Source organism: Coloeus monedula (assembly GCF_965178545.1).
Source record: "Coloeus monedula genome assembly, chromosome: 5".
Taxonomy (NCBI): Eukaryota; Metazoa; Chordata; class Aves; order Passeriformes; family Corvidae; genus Coloeus; species Coloeus monedula.
The window spans coordinates 72,275,196-72,298,298 of record NC_138785.1 but is presented as its reverse complement, the minus strand read 5'-3'; the positions used below and the strand labels follow the sequence as shown (position 1 = coordinate 72,298,298).

The following is a 23,103-nucleotide window of genomic DNA, read 5'->3' as shown; positions in this document are numbered from 1 at the left end:
TGTGGCACTCAGTGTCCTGTCTGTGTGACAAGGTCGGGATCATTCAAAGGCTGGACTTGATGACCTTGGGTGTCTTTTCCAGCCTGAATGATTCTGTGACTCCTGTGGCTTCTTTATCATGGGACATCCAAGGAAAGCTGCTGTGCTGGTGGTCAGGGTTTCAGAACTCCTTCTTCTGCTCTGTGCAGACAGAATGATGATGGTGTCTGGCTTTGCTGAGCAGCGATCTGTGTCAGGCCAATCCCCCTCACTCCTCTGCTGCCATCACTCACCAGCAATCCAGCCTTTAAAATGTGTTCCAGAGACACTAAATTTAGCAGCTGTTTACTAAGAGGTATTTAAAATTAGCAGCAAAGGCCACCCTGAGCATGTGACAAAGAGAGGTGGTGTCACCACGGCGCTCTGTGACCCCCACCCTGCTCCCCCATCTCCAAGACCTGTGGCATCTTCATTCCAGCTGTGCCCACCAAGAGCTCAGTGATGAAGGTTGGTAGAAAGCAGATGGGGGTGTTGGGAAGGTAAGAGGCATCTAATTACTCACAATTATTAGTGATTGCTCTTCCTGGCTGGCTGTGTGGGGAGCACAGCAGGTGGAAATAGCAGGGTGCTGGCAGAGAGGGGTCCCCGAAGCCCCCTGGGTGATGGTGCCATGGGGGAATGAGCATGTCTGTCCCTGGCTGCCCCTTTGCTGGGAGATCCAGGAAAAATCATTCACAAACTTTCATTAGGAAAAATTTCCTCATAGGAAGGGCGGTCCAGCCTGGCACAGGCTGCCCAGGGCAGTGGTGGTGTCCCTGGATGGATTTAAAAGCTGTGTGGATGTGGCACTTGGGGACATGGGTCAGTGGTGGCCTGGGCAGTGCTGGGGAACAGTTGGACTTGGTGATCTCAGAATTTCCCAACCTAAACAAATTCTGTGGTTCTGTTCCTTGGACTCCGTAGCAAGAAATGCTTTTAAAAAGAGGTTTTTCTAAAAAAGCTGACGTGGGTGCTCGGAGCTCCTCTTCCAACAGGAGAGCGGTGGAATTACGGGGCAGGTCCTGGCTTCTGCCTTCACACCCCTCCTTACCCAAATTTGTGGTGAGCACAGAACCCCGTGAGTGTCACCGTGTGGCCAATCCCAGAATTACGGAATTAAGGTTAGAAAAGAGCGCTGAACTCATCCAGTCCAACCAGTTAATCCTGGTTGGTGGCACTAAGTGGCCTGTGGTTGTCCATGCACAGAGGGGACCATCCAGACTGCACCACCACATTTAAGGCCTCCAGCAGGATTTCCTAGCCCAGGGCTTTGGATGCTGGCAGTGTTTAGCCCTTTCGCCCTGACAAGAGCAGCCCAGGATCAATACTGGGCTCTAAACTGCAAGTGGGCACCAGCCAGGCTGTTCCAGGGGATGCTGGTTATAAAATAGTGTAAAGGATGGAGCTTAGTGCCCAGGGAATTCCCCTGGTGCTGATTTATGTGCAAACACAGACCCAGAGCAGAAAAGGAGACTGGGACCCACTGGGAGATTCTCAGACAACCTCAGTGAAACAGAAGTGCTGGCAATGAATGGGTGCTGAAATTGCAAGTGGTTAAAGTGATGAAAAATGTGGGTTCTGGCTCTGCACTTGGCGGGGTTGGATATTTTCTCCTCCTGGAGCCATCCCTGGGGTGGGAACACTGACTTCTCTCTGGCACGGGGTCTGGAGCACCTTCTGCAAGCTGAGCACACCCCGGGAAAGGTGATTTTGTGCTGCCATCTCGTGGCACTAAAATATTCTCCAGAAATAGTAATAATCGGACACTTTAAAAAAATACCTGTAAACTCACCCACGGGTGTGTGAGGGAAGAGCAGTGGGAGCCCAGAGGGGTGAGCACAGACAAGGCCGTTTAGCGGTGGGTTCTGTTTCCATTCCTGGAGTGCCCTGGGGTGCCTGAGGTATCCCTGGAGGGCTGGCAGGGGCTGTGGGAGGTGGATGGAAGAAGGTGGATGATCTCCCAGCTATCAGAGCCCACATGTGGGAGGTTTTGGCCACCCTGCAGGCTCCCTGGGACACCCAGTGCCTCGATGGAATGTGGCTGCCTCAGGAGCCTCCCATCCCCCAGGGAATTCGGGTGTCCCTTTGGAGAAAGAACTGATTAATCAGGTCCTGTGTGAGGATCCAGCCGTGGTGTGGCAGATGTATGGAGGATTTCCATGAGTTTCAGGGATGTAGAATCGTGGAATGTTTCGGGTTGGAAGGGACCTTAAGGCTCGTTTTGTTCCACTCCCTGCCCTGGGCAGGGACACCTTCCACTGGACAAACCACAAGGGGTGAGAAACTGGTGTGGAACTTCTCCAAATGAAGGACTGATCCCAGCTACATCAACCTGATCCAATGCAAAAAACCCTCCAAAATCCTCTTGTGAAGCACAGGGAGGATTCCCAACCCCAGTTATCCTGGTGGGTTCACAGCAGGTGGTTTGCTGTGGGTGCCTGTAAGATGAGTGACACGAGTGGAAGAACAGAAAAAAAAAGGGGGGAATTATGCTTGGAGAAGGATGAACAGCATCTCTTTTCTCATGGGCAGTGTGGCCCTGGCCAGGGTGGCTGCCTGAGGGCCATTTGTCAGGCATTTGGCAACTGAGCACTGCCAAGTGGAAAGGCAACAGCACAGGCAGGGATTCAGGGTCTGGAAAGGTTGATTTATAAGGAGAGAGATTTTTTGAAAAAAGCAATAAAATAGCGGAGCTAAATATGTCATGTTTGGCTGGGCAGGGGGTGAGGACTGAGCTGGTGGATGCCAGGAACTGCGAGGGGATTTGGGATGCTCAGGGGAGGATTTTTGGCTGTCATGAGTGACGTGGATGGGTGCTGATGATGGCTTAGCCAGGAGAGAGGGCACTCACCCATCCTGAGATGGGAACACGGATATGCAGCAGGGCTGTGCTCCGAGTCACCAGCTGAGGGCTGTAAATCTCCAGGAAACTCGGGCACAGGGACAGCAAAGCAAACCCTTCCTTCCCTGCCCCGCCTCGCTTCATTTACAACAGAGCTGCAAACCCTGAATGTCCCTTCTTTCTTGGCCTGGATGTGCTTGTGCTCATAAATACAGGCAGCAATCTTGGCTTGTTCCCAGTCGCACTCCTGTTCCTGGGTGAATGGTTTGAATTTTTGTGATGACAACCATTGTGCTCCTGTGTGGTAGGAAGAAAAGATTCCTGCAAAAGCCAGGAATCATGGACTCCCCTGAGCTGGAAGGGTCTCACAAGGATCATCCAGTCCAACTCATGGCCCTGCACACACACCCCAACAACCCCACTCTGTCCCTGAGAGCGTTGTCCAAATGCTCCTGGAGCTCTGGCAGCCTCAGGGCTGTGCCCATTCCCTGGGGAGTCTGGGCAGTGCCCAGCACCCTCTGGGGGAAGAAGCTTTCCCTGATATCCGACCTAAACCTCCCCTGACCCAGCTCCAGCCATGCCCTGGGTCCTGTCACTGTCCCAGAGAGCAGAGCTGCCCCTGCACTGCCCCTCAGGAGGAGCTGCAGACCCCAATGAGTCTCCCCTCAGTGTCCTCCAGACTCCCAGTCCAGTCCTACCCTGCCACCCTCTCTTCTCTGGACCATTGCTGCCTCTTCCTTGCTAACCTGAGCATATCTGAACCTCCCTCACATGATGGGATGTGTGCTGGCTGTGTCCATCACCTTGTGCTTCCTTGCTGGGTGTGGTGTTTCCAGACACCCCAGTGCTCATGGGGAGGACACTGGTTGGCCTTTCCAGCTGTCACTGAGGATGGCACAGGGGGTATTTTGGCCTCTCTGCAGAGCTGGGACTGCACTGGGTGTTGGTGCAATTTGCAGTCAGAAAAATGTGCCTGAGCAAGGATCTTGTTTTGGGGTGTCCTCCTCCTTCATCATCAGTTTGCCCCCCTCTGTAGGGTGAGCAGGAGAATCCATCTCACCTTGGAATCTCTGCTCCTGCACGGATTTCTGCTCTCAGTGTAATTCCTGCTGAGGGAGCACAGTCTGGGCAGGGTCCTTGGCCTGGCAGTGGATTTGTTGATGTGCCCCTGAGATGGTCCATGGACCCTTGGATCTCTCTGCCAGCAGAGTCAGAGCCTGAACTGGCCATTTTAGGGTAAGAATAGACCCAGACCCCTGTTTTGAGGATGTCTGAGGTGACCACCCCATGTTCCACCTGTTGGTCCCTGTGCTGGTGGCACCCATCCTGCTCCTCCACCACATTGCATCTCAGCCACACCCTGACACCTTCCTTCTCTGCCCAGGCTTAAGGACAACCTGAGAGGTTTGATCCTTTAATTTCTGCTGCCCTTTCCATTAAAACACCGATTTAATTCCCACCTAGCTCTGACAGGATGGCTGGGAAAGGCAGGAAGAGTCTCCACGACTCTTCCATGATGCTGAGCCCAAGGAAACCCTTCTGCCACCACTTTTAAACAACAAAAAAACTTTCCCATTCCTGAAGAATAGGAACATCAAGCTGCTTCCTGACACAATTGTCTCTAACGGGGCCAGGCTTTCAGCACAATCAGGGCAGAGCAATGGCAACTTTTTCCCCTAAAACCTTTTCAGGTGAGGATTAATTTCACACCAACCTTCTCTGCTGCCTGGATCCTGTCTGGAGACGATGTAGTCGGTGTTGTGTGTGTGACATAGCAAGGGATGGCTCTTCTGGTCAAACCCACTTCTGTCCTGCAGCTCCTTGGACCACGTTTCTAGGTGGAAAAACCCTTTTTGGAATATTTCACCAAACCCCACTTCACATAAAGAAGCACTAAGGCTTTTTTTGTCACTATCACAGTCACCTCCCAGAGAACCTGTCCTCTCAGGTAACCTGCACACAGGGCAGGGAGAGACTAGACAGTGACAGGTCAGAGGTGGGTGGAAAAGGGTGGATTTTATCTGGATTTGCTCTCTGTTGTCACTGCAGCTGAGTCATGGTTTTTATTTGCTTCAACTGAAAATCCTTGGAAAAAAATAGTGTATATGTATAAACACATATGTATAAATACACTCCTATCGTGTGTATATAAATACACTCATATTCTTTACATATTTTTATATATAAACATATAAGTCTATTTTGATCTAAAATATAGACACATTATAAGGATTATATGTAGAATTTGATGTAAAATTTCTGTATAATAAATTTTAACACAAAATTATTATATATACACACACAAACACACACACACACATATATATATATATATATAATATATATATATAAAATACATACATATCACTCCCAGAGCTCTCTTAAGCCACCCATGCAATGGACTTCACAAGGTGCCCACATGACCTTGAATTCCCAGGCAAGTTCTGAAGTCACTTTCCAGCAAGATCCCTTCCCACAGCCCTGCACTCCCCACCCTCCTCCCCGTTCCCTCAGCCTGTGCAGTGTCATGTCCTTGCTATGCAGTAGCGTCACTGCAGCCACGCCTGTTGCTCCAGGACAAATATTTCCACTGGGAAATGCAGGAGTGGGAGAGAAGGAGCTTTGCTGAGGAGACTCAGCACTGCTCACCCCTGCTCTGGGGACAGCTGGGACATTCTACACGTTCTTCTCGACTAAAGGGACCCACCTGAACTCATCCTGGGCTGGGAAAGGTCCCCTTTTCCTGGAGGATTTGGGTGGTGATGGATGGGCCAATCCACTGACCAGTCCTCCAAGGGAACACAGGCAGGAGTAAGGTGGGTAAGGAGAAAGAGAGAGCAAATGACAAGGTAATTTGGAGAGAAAGGATGGGGCTATGAAGATAATGCCAGGCACATGAGTTCCCGGATGGAAATACCACCAGGAAGGAATGCAGTCTTTCACTGGGCAGATGTTCTTGCACCACATTTCAGTGAGAAATTTTCACAGAAACACAGCATGGTTTGGGTTGGAAGGGACCTTAAAGCCCATCCAGTCCCCATCCTGCTATGGGCAGGGACACCTTCCACTAACCCAGGTTGCTCCAAGCCCCGTCCAAGCTGGCCTTGGACACTTCCAGGGATCCAGGGGCAGCCACAGCTTCTCTGGGCACCCTGTGCCAGGGCCTCAGCACTCTCACAGCCAAGAATTCCTTCCCAACATCCCACCTAACCCTGCCCTCTGGCAGTGTGAAGTCATTCTCCCTTGTCCTGTCACTACATCCCTTGTCCCAAGTTCCTCTCCAGCTCTCCTTCAGGCACTGGAAGGGGCTCTGAATTCTCCTTGGAGCCTTCACTTCTCCAGGATGAAAAGCCTCACCTCTTTCCTGGGGGTCCAGATTGTTTGGGCAGATTTTAAGCTGTTTTGGCAGGACTTGATTGGCTTACTAAGGAGAGGAATCGAGGACTGGGATATGAGGAATGTTGCATTTATATTCAAAAAGCCTTAAGATGAGATTGGGAGAATTACAGGTCATCCCTCCTTAAACATGTTCTGGGGAAATTAGTTTGAAATGGTATTTAAAACCAGGATAATGAAGTTGCAGGGTGATATCTCACAACAGGAGAGCACAGGCCCAACAGACCAGAGGAGAGAGGTCTCACGGAGGGATTATGACTCAGTGACTGTATCAGGAAAAGGGTGGATGAGGGAGATTTGGAGGACATGGTGCATTTGGACATCCAGGAGGTCTTTAACAAGGTCTAAAGAGCCTCTCAGGGGAGAAAAGAGGCCACAGTGGGAAAGTATTGTGGTGGCTCTACAGCTGTTCCGGGCAAAAGCAAATGGAGAATTAAATGGTCAGTTGTGGCAGAAGCCCCCAGCTCAGGGATCAGTCTCAGGGGTGCTGCTCTGCTGGTTAATGGGCTGTTCATGGCTGGGAAATGGAGGCCAATGAGCCTCCTGATGACCTAGAGCTAATTTAGGTAGAAAAGCAAGGAGGAACCTGAGAGGAACCTAAGCAAGCCCGGGGAATCAGGATCACCACAGCAGAAGAAATGAAGGACTGATAAAATGCAAACTAACATGGAGGAGAAACCAAGCAAATCCTGAGCTGGCCAGAGTTCTCATCTAACCCGTGCCTGGGGGAGAGTGACACCTCTGCATCAGGACACACCGTCCAGTACAATCCTCTTTTCATGCTGTAATTGCAGTCATGAAAGCAAACAAAACAGAGCAGTTTATAAATACCAAGTGCTGACTAACACTGATGGCACCTTCACAGAAAAATCAATGTGGTGTCCTCAAAAAAGGAGCATCAGGGTCACTCAGCTTTTGGCAACTGGGATCCAGGGCCTTGAGACAACTGAGCCAAAAACTGAAGAAACCAAAATACACTTGCACTGTTTGCAACATGAGCAAGGGGTTATTTTGCAAAAGCACATGGAATAATTCAGGCTGATTGATGCCCTGGGATGGAGCAGATCACAGGAGTGCTGGGACTTCTTGTCCTGCAGATTCGAAAGGAAAACAATGTGTGGGATTAGGTTACCTGGCCAGTTCTCCTTTCAGAGAAGGCCAGCAAGCACAGCAGAGAGTTTGCTTTGTCTTCCTGCAATACTACCAAGGGAGAATCATTTAGCTTGGAAAAGACCTCTAAGATCATCAAGTCCAACCACCAACCCAGCATTTCCAAGGCCACCACTAACCCACAGAATTCTGTAGCCATGGGATGTTTTGGGTTGGAAGAGACCTTAAAGCTCATCTCATTCCCACCTGTGCCATGGGCAGGGACACCTTCCACTGTCCCAGGCTGCTCCAAGCCCTGTTCAGCCTGGCCTTGGACACTTCCAGGGATCCAGGGGCAGCCACAGCTTCTCTGGGCACCCTGTGCCAGGGCCTCCCCACCCTCACAGGGAAGGATTTCCTTCTAATATCTAATTTTAATCTTTCCTCTTTTAGTTTAAAGCCATCCCCCTTGGCCTGTCACTATCTTCCTGTTTAAAAATTCCCTTTTTTTTTTTTAAAATAAGCTCCCTTTCACTACTTTCAGTAATACAGCACCTCCTGGGCCATGGGATGACAGATCTCTGCTCCTACTGTCAAAAAGAGTGATTTTTCTTCTTTTTAATTTCACATTCCTTCCTGCCAGTGGCTGTCAGCTCAAAATGCCAGGAGGACATGGGTGGTGGCAGCCCCACTGGAGCCCCGCGCCCACCTGGTAGAAGCTTGTTTGCTTTTGAGAGCCACAAGTGCTCTCAAACTGCTCTGACCAAACCCAAGTTTTAGATGCTTGATCATAGCACTGGTCCATTTCCAGACAGTCAAAGCCCCTGGTAGCACCAACCATATGAAAAATTTGGCAGCTTCTCTGCATAGTTTGAATCATTCATGGAAGGGCAAAGATACTCTTTGCTGGATTTTTTTTTTTTTTCTTTCTCCTGACATAGGCACTTTCTGGTGAATCTGCTCTCAATTTTGTCCCTTCACATGTGATTATTCAGCTTTCTTCACTGACGACTTTGGGCAAGGAGCTGGACTCAATGATCCTTCTGGATGCCTTCCAAATGGAGATATTCTGTGATTCTATGTGGATGCAATCAGAATGTTGAAATCCCTCTCATGTACCTGGCAGGGAACCCGACCCACTGGGGTGTCTCTGATTTAATCTGGTGGGATTTTGTGATGTCCACATCTCATTAGCTCTCCAGCAGGTCCATCAGTGCCACGAAACACGAGGTATCTTCCCAATCCCTGGCTCTGCTGTATCCTCTGGCCTCATTCCACCTCAATGCCAGGGCAAGAGCAGAGGTGCTCGTGGATTTCTTGATGCAAAAAACCCCATAAATCATGCAAAGTTTAATGATTTCCAGGTCATCAGTGTGGCAGGGGAGGAGGGATGGTGGCCTGGAGCGGATCTTGCTATGGTGGAGCTGAGAGCTAAATTGGATACTGGGAAGGGGTTTGGGAGTGGGAGATTTTCCCAACCCCTGCATGAATGGAGAGTATTCTGAGCACCACCAAGGATTTGAAAGGAGGTAGAGGAAGAAGGAAAGGCGCTGATGTGGTTCACAACATTCCTGATTAGAGAGAGATCTGAGCCAGCCACAACTGAGAGACACAAAACATTGGGAGAGATGGGGATCAGTGGGCTCTGATATGGGAATGCTCAGAGCCAGCCCTCCCAGAGATCAGAACAACTGTCAGATTTGTATTTATTTCCTTTGGAGCTGATTTTTCTGCAGCTGAGTGCTGCATTTTGGGCCTCTATTGGACTGCAGCTCTCTTAGATCAGACCAACAGCCTTCCAATAACTGGAACCATTTTCTTCTTAGCTCAGAGTCATTAAGGAGGAGGACAAAGCGCAGGAGAAGGACACGAAAAATGAAGTTGTGCACCTCAGCAGTGAGGGGCAATCAGTGCCACATCACCAACCACAGGTGACCAGGGTGAGGGAGGTGTGGTCCCTATGTGAGCCAACCTCTGCCTTTACACACCTGAGCAGGTATTGCTGCTTGCTTTGCATGAAAACCATGCTTGCCAAAGAGAAAAGGTGGGAGAATATACGGAAAACAAAAAAGGAGAGGAAAATAAGTTTTCTTTCTGAGTAACTGTGTATGTACATAGAGAGGATGGAAGTGCCTTTATCATAAACATCAATTACAATAAATGAGACCATTTTTTGGATCCACTGGGGAGGCGACGAGGACATATTAGCATAAAAGTGACTCAGCCTCTGTGTCTGGATGCTTCTGAGTGCACCACATTTATTTTCCACTTTCAGTGGTAAATTTCACTTCCAGCCATCAGCATTTTTTTCCTAGCTAATGATATTTACACACTTTTTTTTGTTTTGTTTTTTTGGAGAGAGTGAGAAAAATCCAGCCGAGGGTGGCGTTTTTGGTTAACTTTCTCCGTTTCCTGGGTAAATGCTGTTTGTGCCCCCAAATGGCTCCCAGACCCTGCTGAGGCTGGAACGTGAGCTTGATTTCACCCATGTGGGTTGTCCTGGAGAGGGGGGGTCACATCCAGCTCCTGCTTGCCCCACGGACTCCTCTCCTCGCTCCTGGCACCCACCTTGGTGAGACTCAAACATAAATACTGGGATATCAGGGTGGGAGGGTCTTTCTCATGGAAACACATCACTTGACCTCGGTGCCCTTTCAGTTTCTGACCTTTCTGATGGTGGGAGAGATGTAACAAAGAGCTCTGACCAGCCAGAACAAATTTGGGTGATGAAAACTTAGGTCATCCCTGATTTATGAACACTGCCGGGGTTCAGGGTGTGCCAACCTCCAGAGAACATCTGAAATGAAACAACAGGGACTGTGTTCTCCCCTTGATTATAAACAAATCAAAACCAGCAGGGAAGAAGAGCAGTTTTAGTTCTTTTTTTATTATCTTTTTAATATCCTGGATGGCAGCCAATGTTTCTTAATGAAGTGTCTTCAAAACTGTGCCCAGCCAACTCTGGCTGTTTGAGGAGTGTATGAACAGCTGCTCTGAGGCCTGATAAGAGCTGCTGCTTCCGATGCTCTTCAGAGCCTCTAATCTGGTTGCTTCTCCTCAGGAGAAAATGTAAAGCTCTGCTCTCTGCACGTCATGGAATAAGGGATGGCATTTCTCACCGTAGCCTCAGAGGAGTTTCACCCAAGACAAATGGTACCCTACAAAAAACCCCATTTCTAAAGCTGGAAGCTGTACACAGATGGGATCTGTTTTCCAAAGGATCATAGGGCTGAGGAATTAATAAGGTTGGAGGTCCCTAATTCAGTCCTTTGCTCAACACTGGGCCAATATCAAGTTGCCCAGGGTCTTGTTCTGCATCGTTTCAGGCATCTCTAAGGTGGAGCTGCACAGCCCTTCTGGATCCCTGAATCCAGCTGCACTGGACTCAGAGGAAATATTTTTTGCTTGTTTCTAGTGGGAATTTCCCCTGTTGGGTGTTGAGCCCATCACCTCTGAGGGGAGCCTGGCCCTGGCTTCTCTGTGCCTCCACTGGAGCAGTGCAGCCAGATATCCACCTAAAACCTTCTTTTCTCTGGAGTGGAGCTCCCTCAGCATCTCCTTGAGTGCAGCCCCCGAACTCCTGACTGCTGCTGTGGCCTCTGGGCTCCATTCTCCGGGTCCCTTTGCATGGCAGCCTGGCCTTCCAGCAAACTGGCATCCTTATCCCAGGGAAATCTCCCAGAGATCTGCTGATGCATCAGGATGGATGCCCAGATGTCTCCTCTGGACAGGGAAGCATAATACTGGTTTAACTTTTCATTGATTAATTATTTATGGCCTATGCAAATGCTAAGGTCCTTTTTCTTTCTCTTTACTTTTTTGTCCCCTTTTCTTTTCAACTTGTGCTGATATTCTGGCTGCTCTGTTTGATCTGAGACTCTCAAAGCAAGAGGTTCACCCAGCTCCTCTTTCAACCTGCCTCAGAGTGAGCTGCAGGGCTGGGAGCCTTTTCCTCCTTTTGTTCTGCACTGGGCTGAGAGATTCCAATTTCATTTGAAGACATTTCAAAATCCTTTCTCACTTCTTTTGGTACCTTATCCCTCCATTAGATATTACCTCGTGAAGAAACCTAGGGTTTGGAATATTTTTAAATTCTGTTAGGTATTTCTAACATAATGCAATTATGGATTTTGGTCCTTTTCCTATTTACTTAAATTATTTAAAGGAATAAACTAATTCTGAGTTGTGTCTGTTCACTGCCCATGACTTCTTTTATTTTTTCCTGTGTTGCTAGCAGTATTTTCAGGAATACGTTGACACAAACACCATTTTCTTGTGTTTACTTTCTTGTTTTTACTTTTACTCTTTTACTTTGCACTTGCCTGTCACACTGAATTTTGCTATTAAACTGCCCATTGCCCCCATGGAGAAAAGTATTGGATGTAGAGAAGTTGGCATGTGAGATACAATGTACATGGTATCCATATGCTGATGGCCTTTGAAATTCCTCTCCTGTGATATTATCCATTCCTCTTCCACTTTTCTTTCCCATTTAGTCAATTATTGACTTATTTTATTAAAGTTCATTTGTGTTTAGTCTTGTTTCTACATTCAGCAGTTTATCCTGAAAAAGTTCCCGTCCCTCCAAGCTGTCATAGGATAAGGTAAAGGTGTTCTGGTTTGATTACAGGTGGAATAAACAGAGAAGAAGCAAAAAAAGTATGATTAAACAGTCATTTCTGACACTGGACAAAGTTTATTAGGTCCCACAATAGTCACTGTATTCCAAAAAACCTGTGAAAAAGTGTGAATAGGTTGGTGACAGTTTGGTGACAATCTTTCATTATTCAGAGCAGGCAAAGTTAAATGCTAACTGTGAATGTTTGTGTAAGAGACGTCTCGATACCAGATCAGCAGGTGGTGAATTTATTGCTGAGGTGGTCATGCACTCAGGAGAAGGCAGCAGCAGCCAGGGAAGGGCTGCAGAACCCTTGTGAAGGGCTGGGATGGGAACCTCAGCTCTGTGGTCAGAAAGGCTGAAAAATGGTAGGAATTGCTAGGAAAGGAATTGAGAACAAAGAAAAACGTCATTATTCCATTTGCATGATGGTGTTATAAAGGTAATAACATCCCTGGAGGACCTGCTGCTGAAATAATCTGGTTATCTTTGGCCACATGTTCCTAAAAAAGGATGGACTAGATCTAGAAAAGGTCGAGGGAAGGAAGGAATTGAGAGGTCTTGAAAAACTTCCTGTTCAGGTAGGCTAGGATACACATCCCTGGAAGTGTTCCAGGCCAGGATGGATGGGGCTTGGAGCAAGCTGGGATAGTGGAAGGTGTCCCTGCCCATGGCAGGGAGTGGAAGTGGATGATTTTTAGGGTCCCTCCCAACACAAACCATTCGGGGTTTCTGGGACAGGATTCCTTCATCGGAAAAGAGATGGTGAGGCTGGACATGATGGTTTGTAATTTGTAAATTAATTACACACATCCATGGACAGCAGATGGGAAGCAGTTATTGCCACAGGATAGCTTGGATCCTGAAAGTAGATGTGGGATGAAAAAGGAATTAGAAATATCCAGTGATTTGAGGCCCATTGGTGACCCATTTTTTGCATGCCCTGAGTGTCAAAATCCAATTCCTTGGTTTCAAGTGAGGGTGGAGTGAGAGAAAGACCTCTCAGGCTGTCAGTCAGGTTCTTCTCTCTGCTAATAAATCCTTCCAAAATAAATACCTAAATGAAAAGGGTGAAAAAAATAACTTGTCTGGCCAATATCGAGCAGCAAAAATAGCTGAGGGGGCCCTCAGAAGAAAAATTCAAAGAGAATGGATGCTAAAAATAAAGTAAAAATTAAATAAATTGCTGGAAAAGAGAGGAGAGGAGAGGAGAGGAGAGGAGAGGAGAGGAGAGGAGAGGAGAGGAGAGGAGAGGAGAGGAGAGGAGAGGAGAGGAGAGGAGAGGAGAGGAGAGGAGAGGAGAGGAGAGGAGAGGAGAGGAGTTCTTACCTTTCTTTTCAGGTTCCTTTAGGTCAGTGGCAGATGCCTCAGCACAGCATTTTCTCCTTTGCAAAACAGGTGCAATCTCTGGCCTCTACTTTAAGCTCAGCAGGACTTGCCAAGTCAGGCAGAAAAACGTTTACTTTTAAGAGCAGACAGCATATTTTGGTAATTGAGCCTGACCTCCTCTATAAGCAGGGCAGGAGAGAAAATTTTTACATCAAACCCGTTACTTTTCCCTCAGGCGGACCGCGAATTGCAAAGTAATTCTCTCTTTTCTCCCAGGTTTTGCATTTCAGCCCCTCCCCTCACATTTTTGAGAAATTTTGCTCTGTTTGTTAATTACTCCCTGTGCTCATTTTGCTTTTAATTTCCCTGACCTCATCTCCCTGCCAGTGGATTTTCTCATCCTTTGCCTGCTGACTGACAGAGTCCTGCTTCCCAGACCCCAGGAGGATGGGATCAGCTGGAGCCTGTAAGACTCTCAGGAGTAGCACTGTGCCAGAGCAAAGACAATCATTTAGAGGCTGATAGGAGAAAGTGGAGACTGGAAATAAAAGCTAAATCACGTCTCCTGGTAAATTAATCAGCAGGAGTGTGTTTATTCCTTTTCACAGGCAGTTTGTTGGCACAATTACTCATCTTTGCTCAGTTTGAAAAGCTGGAGGTGGGATAAATACCTGTTGTGCAAGCAGAAATAGATGGCCAAGTCACAAAAATTGTAAAAAAAACCAGTTTCTAATTCCTTGGGAGTATGTTCAACCTGGCCCTGGACACTTCCAGGGATCCAGGGGCAGTCACAGCTGCTCTGGGCACCCTGTGCCAGGGCCTCCCCACCCTCACAGGGAAGAATTTCTTCCTAATATTCAATCTAAACCTGCCCTCCTTCAGCTTAAGGCCATTCCCCCTTATCCTACCACTACCTCCTCATTAAAAAGTTTCTCTCCCTATTTTTACGAAGCTCCCTAAAAAAGAGGTGAGAGCAAATACATGGGACAGTACAGAATACGGAATGCACAGCTGACAGGAACCCCAGAAGCCTCAAACTGCAGCAGGATCCATCCTATCTGAAATGCCACCCAAGATAAACCTTTGCCAGGACTCCAGTGATGGAGAATCCACATCCTCTCTGGGCAACTGACTTCAGTAATGGAATATTAGAAAGCTCATGGTCGGTTTCTGCATCACTTCTGTGGTGATTGAGCAGCTGCACTGAACATACTGAATTTTGGGTCGTCTGAGGAGGACATGGGACACGGTCTGGGGCTGAAGTAGGCACAAAGAAGAGTGTTAGAAGGATAAATTCTAAATGTATTTGTGTGTGTTTCTGTGAAGATCAGTGCAGATGTATCTATCAATACATACATATGTATTATGTACCTACAGAAAATAGAGGTACCTGTATAAAAACCCATTTATACACTGTCAGCACCCCTCCCCTGTCCCCTAAAGCTTTAAGAAGCAGCATTCAAGCTTGAAACTCTGAAACAGCTGAGAAATGAGAGCCCCACAGCAATCAGAGTGAAACTGGGTTTGCACCGTGAATCATCTGCTGAGGACTGGAGTAATAAACATGCATAAAACAATGGCAATTTACTCTCATATTAACAACTGTGCTGTCAAGGCAGCAAACCTTTTAAACCCATAAAAACCACCTTGCTGTGGGAAAAACAGGGCTACCCAAGGGCATTCCCTTTTCCCGAGGATGTGTGGAGAAATTCCAATTTCGAACTTGCAGATGAGTAAGAGCTTTTGGGATAACTCAGCCTAAGTATAGTTTAACTTTTTGTTTTGCTTGGTATGTGCTGGGTTTAGGGCTTTGGGGGGTCTTTTCTTGTGTTCCTGTCAGTTTTCTGAATTTCAGACACCTCTTGCAAAGTTTGGGAATGGGAAGTCTCCACTGACAAGGAGAAAGAACATTCTATTCCTCTCCTAATGATTCCAGCTGAAGCCTCCTGGCCATAGATGGGGCTAAGCTTTGGGACCTTCTCTTTTCAAAAGCACTCTCCTGCTACATCTGAACTCAAATTTCTGATCCATTAGTTGTTCTGTCAGGTTTTAAAGCAACCATGGATCTGCCAGGGGAGAGGAGAGGAGTTTGAACAGGCAGTGCTCTGTCTCTCAGCAGTGCTGCTGCTGCTTAATTATGGTCACATTTCAGTGAGATTTATGAATCATCTATAGCCCTCAGGGAATTATTTTTTTTTTTTCCATCCAGAAAGCAGCAGCTGTGGAGGAAAGAAGAGTAAATATTCAGCACAGGAGCTGGATCGGGCCTTGATCTTTTGTGAAAATCCCAAATGATTTCTTTTAGTGAGATTTTTAGCCATGGTCAGCTGGACTTCCATGGGCTGAGTCCCTCCTTGCCTCAGACTTTTTGAAGGCAAAGGAGAGAGGTGAAGAAAGTCCAGCAATCTCCAAACTCTGTGAAATGTCCTGCTTGAGGCTGTATTATAAAAAATAAAATCGGAGATCTGGGCATAATAAATGCCAGGTAATGTTCTCAGAAAATGCATAAAACCTGTTTTTGATGCCTCCACCCTTCCCTCAAACCTCAAGACATCTGTTATCCACCAGCATTGCACATAGGAAATCTTTACATTTGGGCAAGTTTGGTTTATTGAACTGAATAGAACTGAACACTTTTGCTATAAACCCTTTTTTAATGGCCTCGTGGGACCTCAGTGTAATTTACAATCTCTGATTTGTCCCTCCTGGCGTCTTGGCAGGACTCTGTGTCCCAGGATGTCACAGTGACTGGGTGGTGTGGTCCATCCTGATCTGACTTTTGGTGATGAGTTCAACCAGAGTAAATATCCTGTGTCCTCTTTTCCCAAGAGAAAAGGAGGGATCAGACTTTCAGTTTATGTCTGTTCTTTGCCCAACATTTACTTCTGCTGCCAGCTCCCAGCCCAGGTCCTTCTGATCCTCAGCCAGTTTTGCACATCAGGTTTTCTGTCCTGTTTCCTGACCTGTGCAGATGTCTTGGACAGCCTGGAATGGCTCAGATGGCATGAAATGCCCATATTCAATCCAGAATTAATTATTTTTTTTCTCTAATGGAATTTAAACATGGCTCTTACACGGACACCTCACTGGAGTGGAAATGTTTTAATCCATGAGCTGAATCCCACAGAAGGTACCAAAAAACCCCAAACCTACTTGTCAGTGACCTTAGTGTCACTCTGTGTGATGTGAGTCTCCAGGGAGGGACCCTTAGGGGTCTGAAAGTGGAAACAAAAATTGAAACTTTTTGACAGGATTGCTGAAGTTTCTTGGGAAACCTCCAGGCAGCTCCCAGTCCCAGCTACAATCCCTGTCCTGTGGAAAGATTGTAAAAGTCAGTTTATTGAGGGGATGGTTTTCAATTTCTGGGTGGCGAAAGAAATTTCCCAGCAGGAACTGGCACGCAGGGATGGCCAAATCCTGTGACCTTGATGACTGAATGTGCATTTGGGACTAAACTTGAGTTTTCCATTTTTTTTTCTCATTTTTGCCTATGGGCAGGGAAATGCAGGATACAACTGTGGCATGGAGGAAGGGGACACAGAGAAGGCTGGACCTTCCCAGAGCCTGAGTCATTCTAGCTGAGTCCCCTCTCTGACCAGGGAAACTTCAGAGGAATAGAGGGAAAGAAAAAGCCAACAGTGAAATATCCCTTGAAATATCCTCCCAGCTGACAGCAATTGCTGCTTCAGGGGTTTCTCAGCTCAGAGATTATATAAACATTTCCAACAGCCCTTGATGGGTTTATCTGTCACCAAGGCACCTAATTGCTCTCCTAACCCCTACAGACAGACTCAGTATCTCGTGGTGATGAGTTCCACTGTTCAAAAATGAGCTGTGTGAAGAATTACCTCACTCTGTTCATTTTGATAATTGGGTATGATATCGCTTAGGTCTTGTACAATGAGAGGCAGTGAACACTCATTCACTACTTGTCTTCTCCCCACCACTCCTGGTTTTACAGACCTGAATTCTCAGTCATCAGAGTGCCCTTTGATTTAAATGTTCTTTGGATGGAAACTATCCTGTAACCTTGATTCATTCTAAGTCCAGTCTATCCTTCTTGAGCTGATGAATCAGAAAAGCAAACAGCAGTCAAATTCCATGGATGTCACAGATGTATTCAGAGATGCAAAGGTATTTTCAAGGTCATTCTCCATCTCTTCCATTCTCCATTTCTTCCCCCAAATTCCCCAAAGTAATTTTCACCTCTGACTGCTATCAAATATTGATCCAGTGTTTTCATATTGTATCTCCTTTTGATTTTCTCTTTTGTCTTTCCCTTTCCTGTCTCAGATATGCATCATATATATAAGAACCCCAGAATGGTTTGGGTGGGAAGGAATCTTAAAGATCATTTCATGCCCACCCCCTGCCATGGGCAGGGACACCTTCCACTAACCCAGGGTGCTCCAAGCCCTGTCCAACCTGGCCTTGGAAACTTCCAGGGATCCAGGGGCAGCCACAGCTTCTCTGGGTACCCTGTGCCAGGGCCTTACCACCCTCACAGGGAAGGATTTCCTCCCAATATCCAATTTAAACCTTCATTCTAGATGTGGCTGGTGCAACACCTTCATCCCTATGTGTCAAGAAACTGAGAGTGTCCTCTCCTGGCTTGCATTTATCATAAATTCTTCCATGTGAGAAAGATTATCCTTGTGAAACTGCAAAAAAAAAAAAAAAAAAAAAAAAAAAAAAAAAAAAAAAAAAAAAAAAAATTGAGAAATAAGCAAGAGTGGATAATTTTCAGGTTTTTCTTCCTTCCTTCTTCATCCCCTAAAACCCTTGTTTAAAAAATCAGACACAGCAACAATTCACAGCAACGTTTCAGACAGGTTTGTGCATGTATTTGGTACAAACAAACAAAAATATGTGCATTCTGTTTCATAGAGCTTACATCAATCTGGCAGAACCTGAAACACAAAACAGAAATACTCTGGCTAATAAATACATCTGGGGCTGAAAAATAAAAATCTATACATAAAAAATTCCAATGTTCTGCTAAAGAAAATGTACACTTATATACACACTGTAAACAATAGTAATGCAACCCAACTGCAGCCCAGCTCAGGCTGATGGGGACTTTCCTTCCCTCGTGGACTTGGGAGAGCCCAGTGACAGAAAAACTCATTTTCCACCCTCAGCTCTTGGTTCCTTGGAGCAGCAAGGTCTGACAATGCAATTGTGACACGGAGCCAGTGCAGTGAGGTGGGATCTGACAAATAACCAAGGTGCAGGTGCTTTGGGAAATGGCCTGCCTGGCAAATTTGCAGGAACAGGGCCATTCCCTCTGCTGGTCACACCCTTGTGGATTCAGGGAAGTCTGTGGGATCGGACTGAATTTACGTCCTGAAAGTCTGAGCCCGTTTTTCCAAACTTGGGACAGCTTGGAAATTAAGGCATTCAAGGAGAAATGCTCAATTTCAGATACTCAGGTGATATTTCATACAATATTTTCCTTCCTCCCTGCCAGCAAAGACAGCCCTGTCTCCTCTAAATGAAGCTCTGCATGAGCAGCCTCAGAGTCCAGTCCTGGCACTGCTTCTGATGCAAGATGCCAAATGAAATTTTGGGGTGAAAACCAAGTATTTTGCCTGAATGTAGCACAGCAGAGCTCAAGGCTTTCCTACAGCACCTTCCAGGGCATCTTTTGGGGCCAGATCAAATACAGTGAGTAACTGAGCCAGAATTTGGGCATTTTTGTGTGTGTGTTCTGTCTGTGCTTAAACATACTTTGTTTTCTCCCTTTTAGGTCTGTAAAGACTTGGGATGGAGAGGCAGCAAACCTCCAAACTAATCTTTTTTTTCCCCTTCTGGCAAAGCTTTCAAGGGGCTGGAGGCTGTAAATGTAAATATTTCAGTATTGGGAAAAAAAAAAGAAAAAAGAAAAAAGTGTATTGAAAAGATCAGGGACAAGTATAAGCAGCAATGCCAGCTCGTTTATGGGAATGCACTGCTTGCCAACATTTGCTAAATCTTCATTTATAGAGGGATGTTTGCCCATTTGTAGGACAATGCCTGGTATTTTGGGAATGGCACGTATATATAAACACAGTGACATGTGCATGTCTGTCTGTCTGTCTGGTCATGGATGCATTCATGGACTGTACTCTCCCTTGTCCCTTCTCTGCCGCATCCCCAGTGCCTCCCACCAGGATCCCAAAACCACCCAGGAAACAGTGGCAGCTGCAGTCCTTACACTACAAAATGACTTTTCATGTTGCCACATCATCACTGTAAGGTCTCACTTCCCTTCAAAGCCAAAGAAACAGGGGAGAAAAATATATTTCCCCACAGAAGTTCCCATGGGGTGTTGGGAAGTTCCCTGCTTTGGTAGGGCAGAGCTGGCAGCCTCAGGCTGGTTTTGCAGATGCAGGAGAACATGCAGGTAGTTGTGAGTCTGAGTTCAGTGTAAGTGCTGGGATTTGCTGCTGGCAGGAAAATATCTGGACAAAATCTGCTGGTATTTGTGCAATAATTGGTCCAGTTTGGAGTCCTGCATCAAGTAAAGGGTGTTGAGACAGGGCCAACTCCAGTATCCTGTCTCAATATGCACTGCACAAAAGAGTAAAAAATAAAAAAGTCCAACTTCCCTCCTGTTTTGTTTCCCTTTAAAGCAAACCAGAATATCAGAAAGAAAGGTGACATTTTCCCTGCTGTGCCTGGTCGCCTTTCATCTTCCTTTGGCAGCCACCCTTAGTGGGATGAGCTGGATGTGCTGCAGGCACTTTCATGAAAGATTCCTCATGGGTTCGAGGGGCAGTGCTGATGTGGAGCAGGTTCCACCCAGGACACGTTCAGTGCCGTGTTTCCACCCCTCAGGTGTTCACATTCCTGTTCTTTAGTTCCCTGGCTTGAGGCACCTCACTTCAGATCCGTCCTTTGCCTCCATCACCTACGTGTCTCCTGCTAATGGCTGAACCTGATGGTCGCTCCTTGGGGCTCATTATCTGAAATTTGATCAAACCACTCTGAATTTTGAACCAGTGCCTGCAGTCCATGGCCAAGTAGAGTTTGGGTGACCATTTTGTGAGCTTACTGGCCAAGGTGGGCTTGTCATGGCTTCAGCTCCTTGAGTTTCCCAGAGGAACCCGCAGTGCCCTCCTGAGAGGTGCTCACACTCTGTGAGCAGGGAAAAAACCACACCTTTATTGTCATTACTTTTGACCATGTTAGTGGACAAAACCAAGGCAATTGTAGGCAGCCACCAAAGGTTTGATGTATCAGGCATGTGGGAAGCCCCTTGGGAGAAGGGTCATGAGTGTGACCCTACCTGGGGAGAAGATCCCTCTACTCAAGGGAGCTCCAACTGCACCTCAGCTCCACTTTAGCTTGGACTCTATGGGCAGTAGAAATGCAAATTTCCAAACTCAGCCACCCCACCTTTCCTGAGCCACAGCACAGGCTGGCTGAGGACCTGCATCACAGAATCATTAAGGTTGGAAAAGACCTCTTGGATCATCGAATCCAACCACTAACCCAGCACCACCACATTCACCACTAAACCATGTCCCCAAGTGCCACATCCTCATGTCTTTTGAACACTTCCAGGGATGGTGACTCCACCACTGCCCTGGGAAGCCTGGTCCAGTCCCTGACTGCCCTTTGAGTGGAGAAATTCTTCCTAGTATCCAGCCTAAATGTTCCCTGGCACAACTTGAGGCCATTTCCTCTTGTCCTGAGTGAAGCCCCTGGGATGCATTTTTATCCTGCGTTTTTTGAGAGAAACAACAAGAGCAAAAAGGGGACAGGAAAGGTTGGGGATGATTGACACCTAAAGGAGCTGGTTTCTCTGTGTGTCACAGATGGATGTTCACTAAAGCAAGGTGGGTTGCAAGTGTTTCACTGGAAAGTGAACGGGGAAACGGTTCACAGGATGGAATGAGAGGAGAGAGACCTGTACACCCCTTGGCAGCAGTGTACACACCTGGAATACTCCTCTGGCCTAAAACCAGGTGATGTGGAAGGGGCAAAGCTGTGGCCACTGCAGAGATGATGACTGAGAGCCGGGATCCCTCCACCCTGCTTGGGAACACCCGAGTCTGCTCTCCCTCCAAAGCCAAGGCCTCGTCTGGAGCTCCTGTTCAGGACCTACAAGCTCCCAACCCACCACATAAAGGATCAGCTGCCAGCTACTGCTGGGCAGTGTCCTTCCTGGATGCTGCCTCTGGATGGAAACATGACCACATGTACTAAGGCAGGGTTGGCAACTTTTGGGATTCAATCTTTCCGTTAGATTTCACGGTGGTGTTTTTAAGGCAAAGGAGACATCCTGGTTTCCCTTAATTGCACAGCTTCTTCCAAAGCCAAAGACCACCATCCATGGGAGGAGATAGCTCTTGCCTTGATGGGTCTTGACAGACCTTCCCCTCCTGCTGTGGCTCGTTAGAATGGGATATGCCATTGGCTCTAATTTGAGGAACCCATAATCCCACAGAAGGGGCTGAGCTCCACGTGGGGGATGCTTGGATAACCTTTGGGCAACTGCATTTAATACCTGATTGCTGCTTCCAGCCTGCCTGACAGACCCACAGGTGGTATCCCTCCATGTTTCTGCTGGATACCTCTAAAGAAACCATAGACAGCTGCCCCAGAGGCTTCAAATATCTGTTTCTCTCAGCCCACAGCAGTCTGTTAAGTCATGGGTTTGGTAGTCGATGGTTTCCGTGAAATCATGAGGGATCCCGATCGAGACAGACTCCACCTCTGTCTTGTAGGTGGCTGTCACCCCTCCTTTGCTGGAGCCACCCCGGATTTTGTTGGAAAGGCTGTTCATCTTCTCCTTCAGCTGGGTGGATGCTGGTTTTTGGAAAGGGGTGAGCATTTTCCAGCCCTTGAAGCTGAGCGTTCGCCTCTTACTGGCTCTCTCCTGGAAGGAGGAGTTAAATATGAAGGAGCTGTTCAGGGTGTTAATCCTGGGCCTTAGGTCTGTCTCTGAGTCCTGCACTGAGCTGTTGATGGAGGCCCCTCTCCAGTGGTGGTCGTAGACCCTCCAGATGGGCCGTCTCCGCCGGTGGCACTGGCACTTGAGCAGCCGGATGAACGCGCGCTTGAACTCCTTGCTCGAGCACGGGTAGATGATGGGGTTCACGCAGCTGTTGAAGTATCCCAGCCAGAAGATGATCTTGAAGACGATTTCGGAGGGCTTCAGGGATGGGAAGAAAGAACCTTGGAAGAGATTAAAAGAAACTCTGTTAGAGGAAGGGGAAGGGTGTGGCAGAGTAAGGCGATAATGGTGGTGGTCAGTCCAATCTAGGGGAGGTGAGGTGTGTAGAAAAGTGATTCTGAAGGTGTGGTGGTGGTGAGACCCTGGAACATTTCTCTGGTTTCCCAGAGAAACTGTATCTCCTCACCCCTGGAAGTGTCCAAGGCCAGGCTGGATGGGGCTTGGAGCAACCTGGCCTAGTGGAATGTGACTTTCAGGTAATTTGTCACCTCCCGACTTACAGACTTCAGCATAAAAGTATGGATACAGCCCTGCCACCTGCACTGAGAGAAGAACAACACCCCTTCACCTCCTCCTCACACGTATTTTGGGTCATCAGTGTCACACACCCTCTGTTCAGATTTTGTGGTGATGCTAAGGGGAGCTGTTAAAGTGGGCTCACATAATATCCACTGCCCCAAAGCTTGTCCTTGATTCTTTAAAACGTTTTTGTGCACCTGGCCCCTCCTTAGGTTTTTGCAGAGTTTCCCTGGGGTTTTCTTGGTGAAAAGGCTGGAGGTTTGTTTTCGAGCCAGAAGATGTCAGTGTTGCTCCCACATGGCCTCGGCACAGCATTCCCCACTCGGATCTGAAATAACTTTCTGACTC

General features: G+C 47.4%; 1 protein-coding gene and 1 long non-coding RNA gene across 2 annotated transcripts in view; one reads left to right on the top strand and one right to left on the bottom strand.

Moving 5' to 3' along the window:
• The first annotated feature begins 381 nt into the window (after window positions 1-381).
• On the top strand, window positions 382-11,541 carry LOC309573291. Its single transcript, XR_014226416.1, has 2 exons — window positions 382-518; window positions 8,287-11,541. It is a non-coding gene; the product is annotated as an uncharacterized lncRNA (long non-coding RNA).
• A 6,503-nt stretch (window positions 11,542-18,044) lies between these two features.
• ADRA1D (adrenoceptor alpha 1D) overlaps window positions 18,045-23,103 on the bottom strand; it is a 41,468-nt gene continuing 36,409 nt past the window's right edge. The window contains exon 2 of the mRNA XM_082282091.1: window positions 18,045-22,457. Within this exon, the coding sequence (XP_082138217.1) occupies window positions 21,889-22,457 (569 nt within the window). The 3' untranslated portion in view covers window positions 18,045-21,888. The remainder of the gene's footprint in view (window positions 22,458-23,103) is intronic.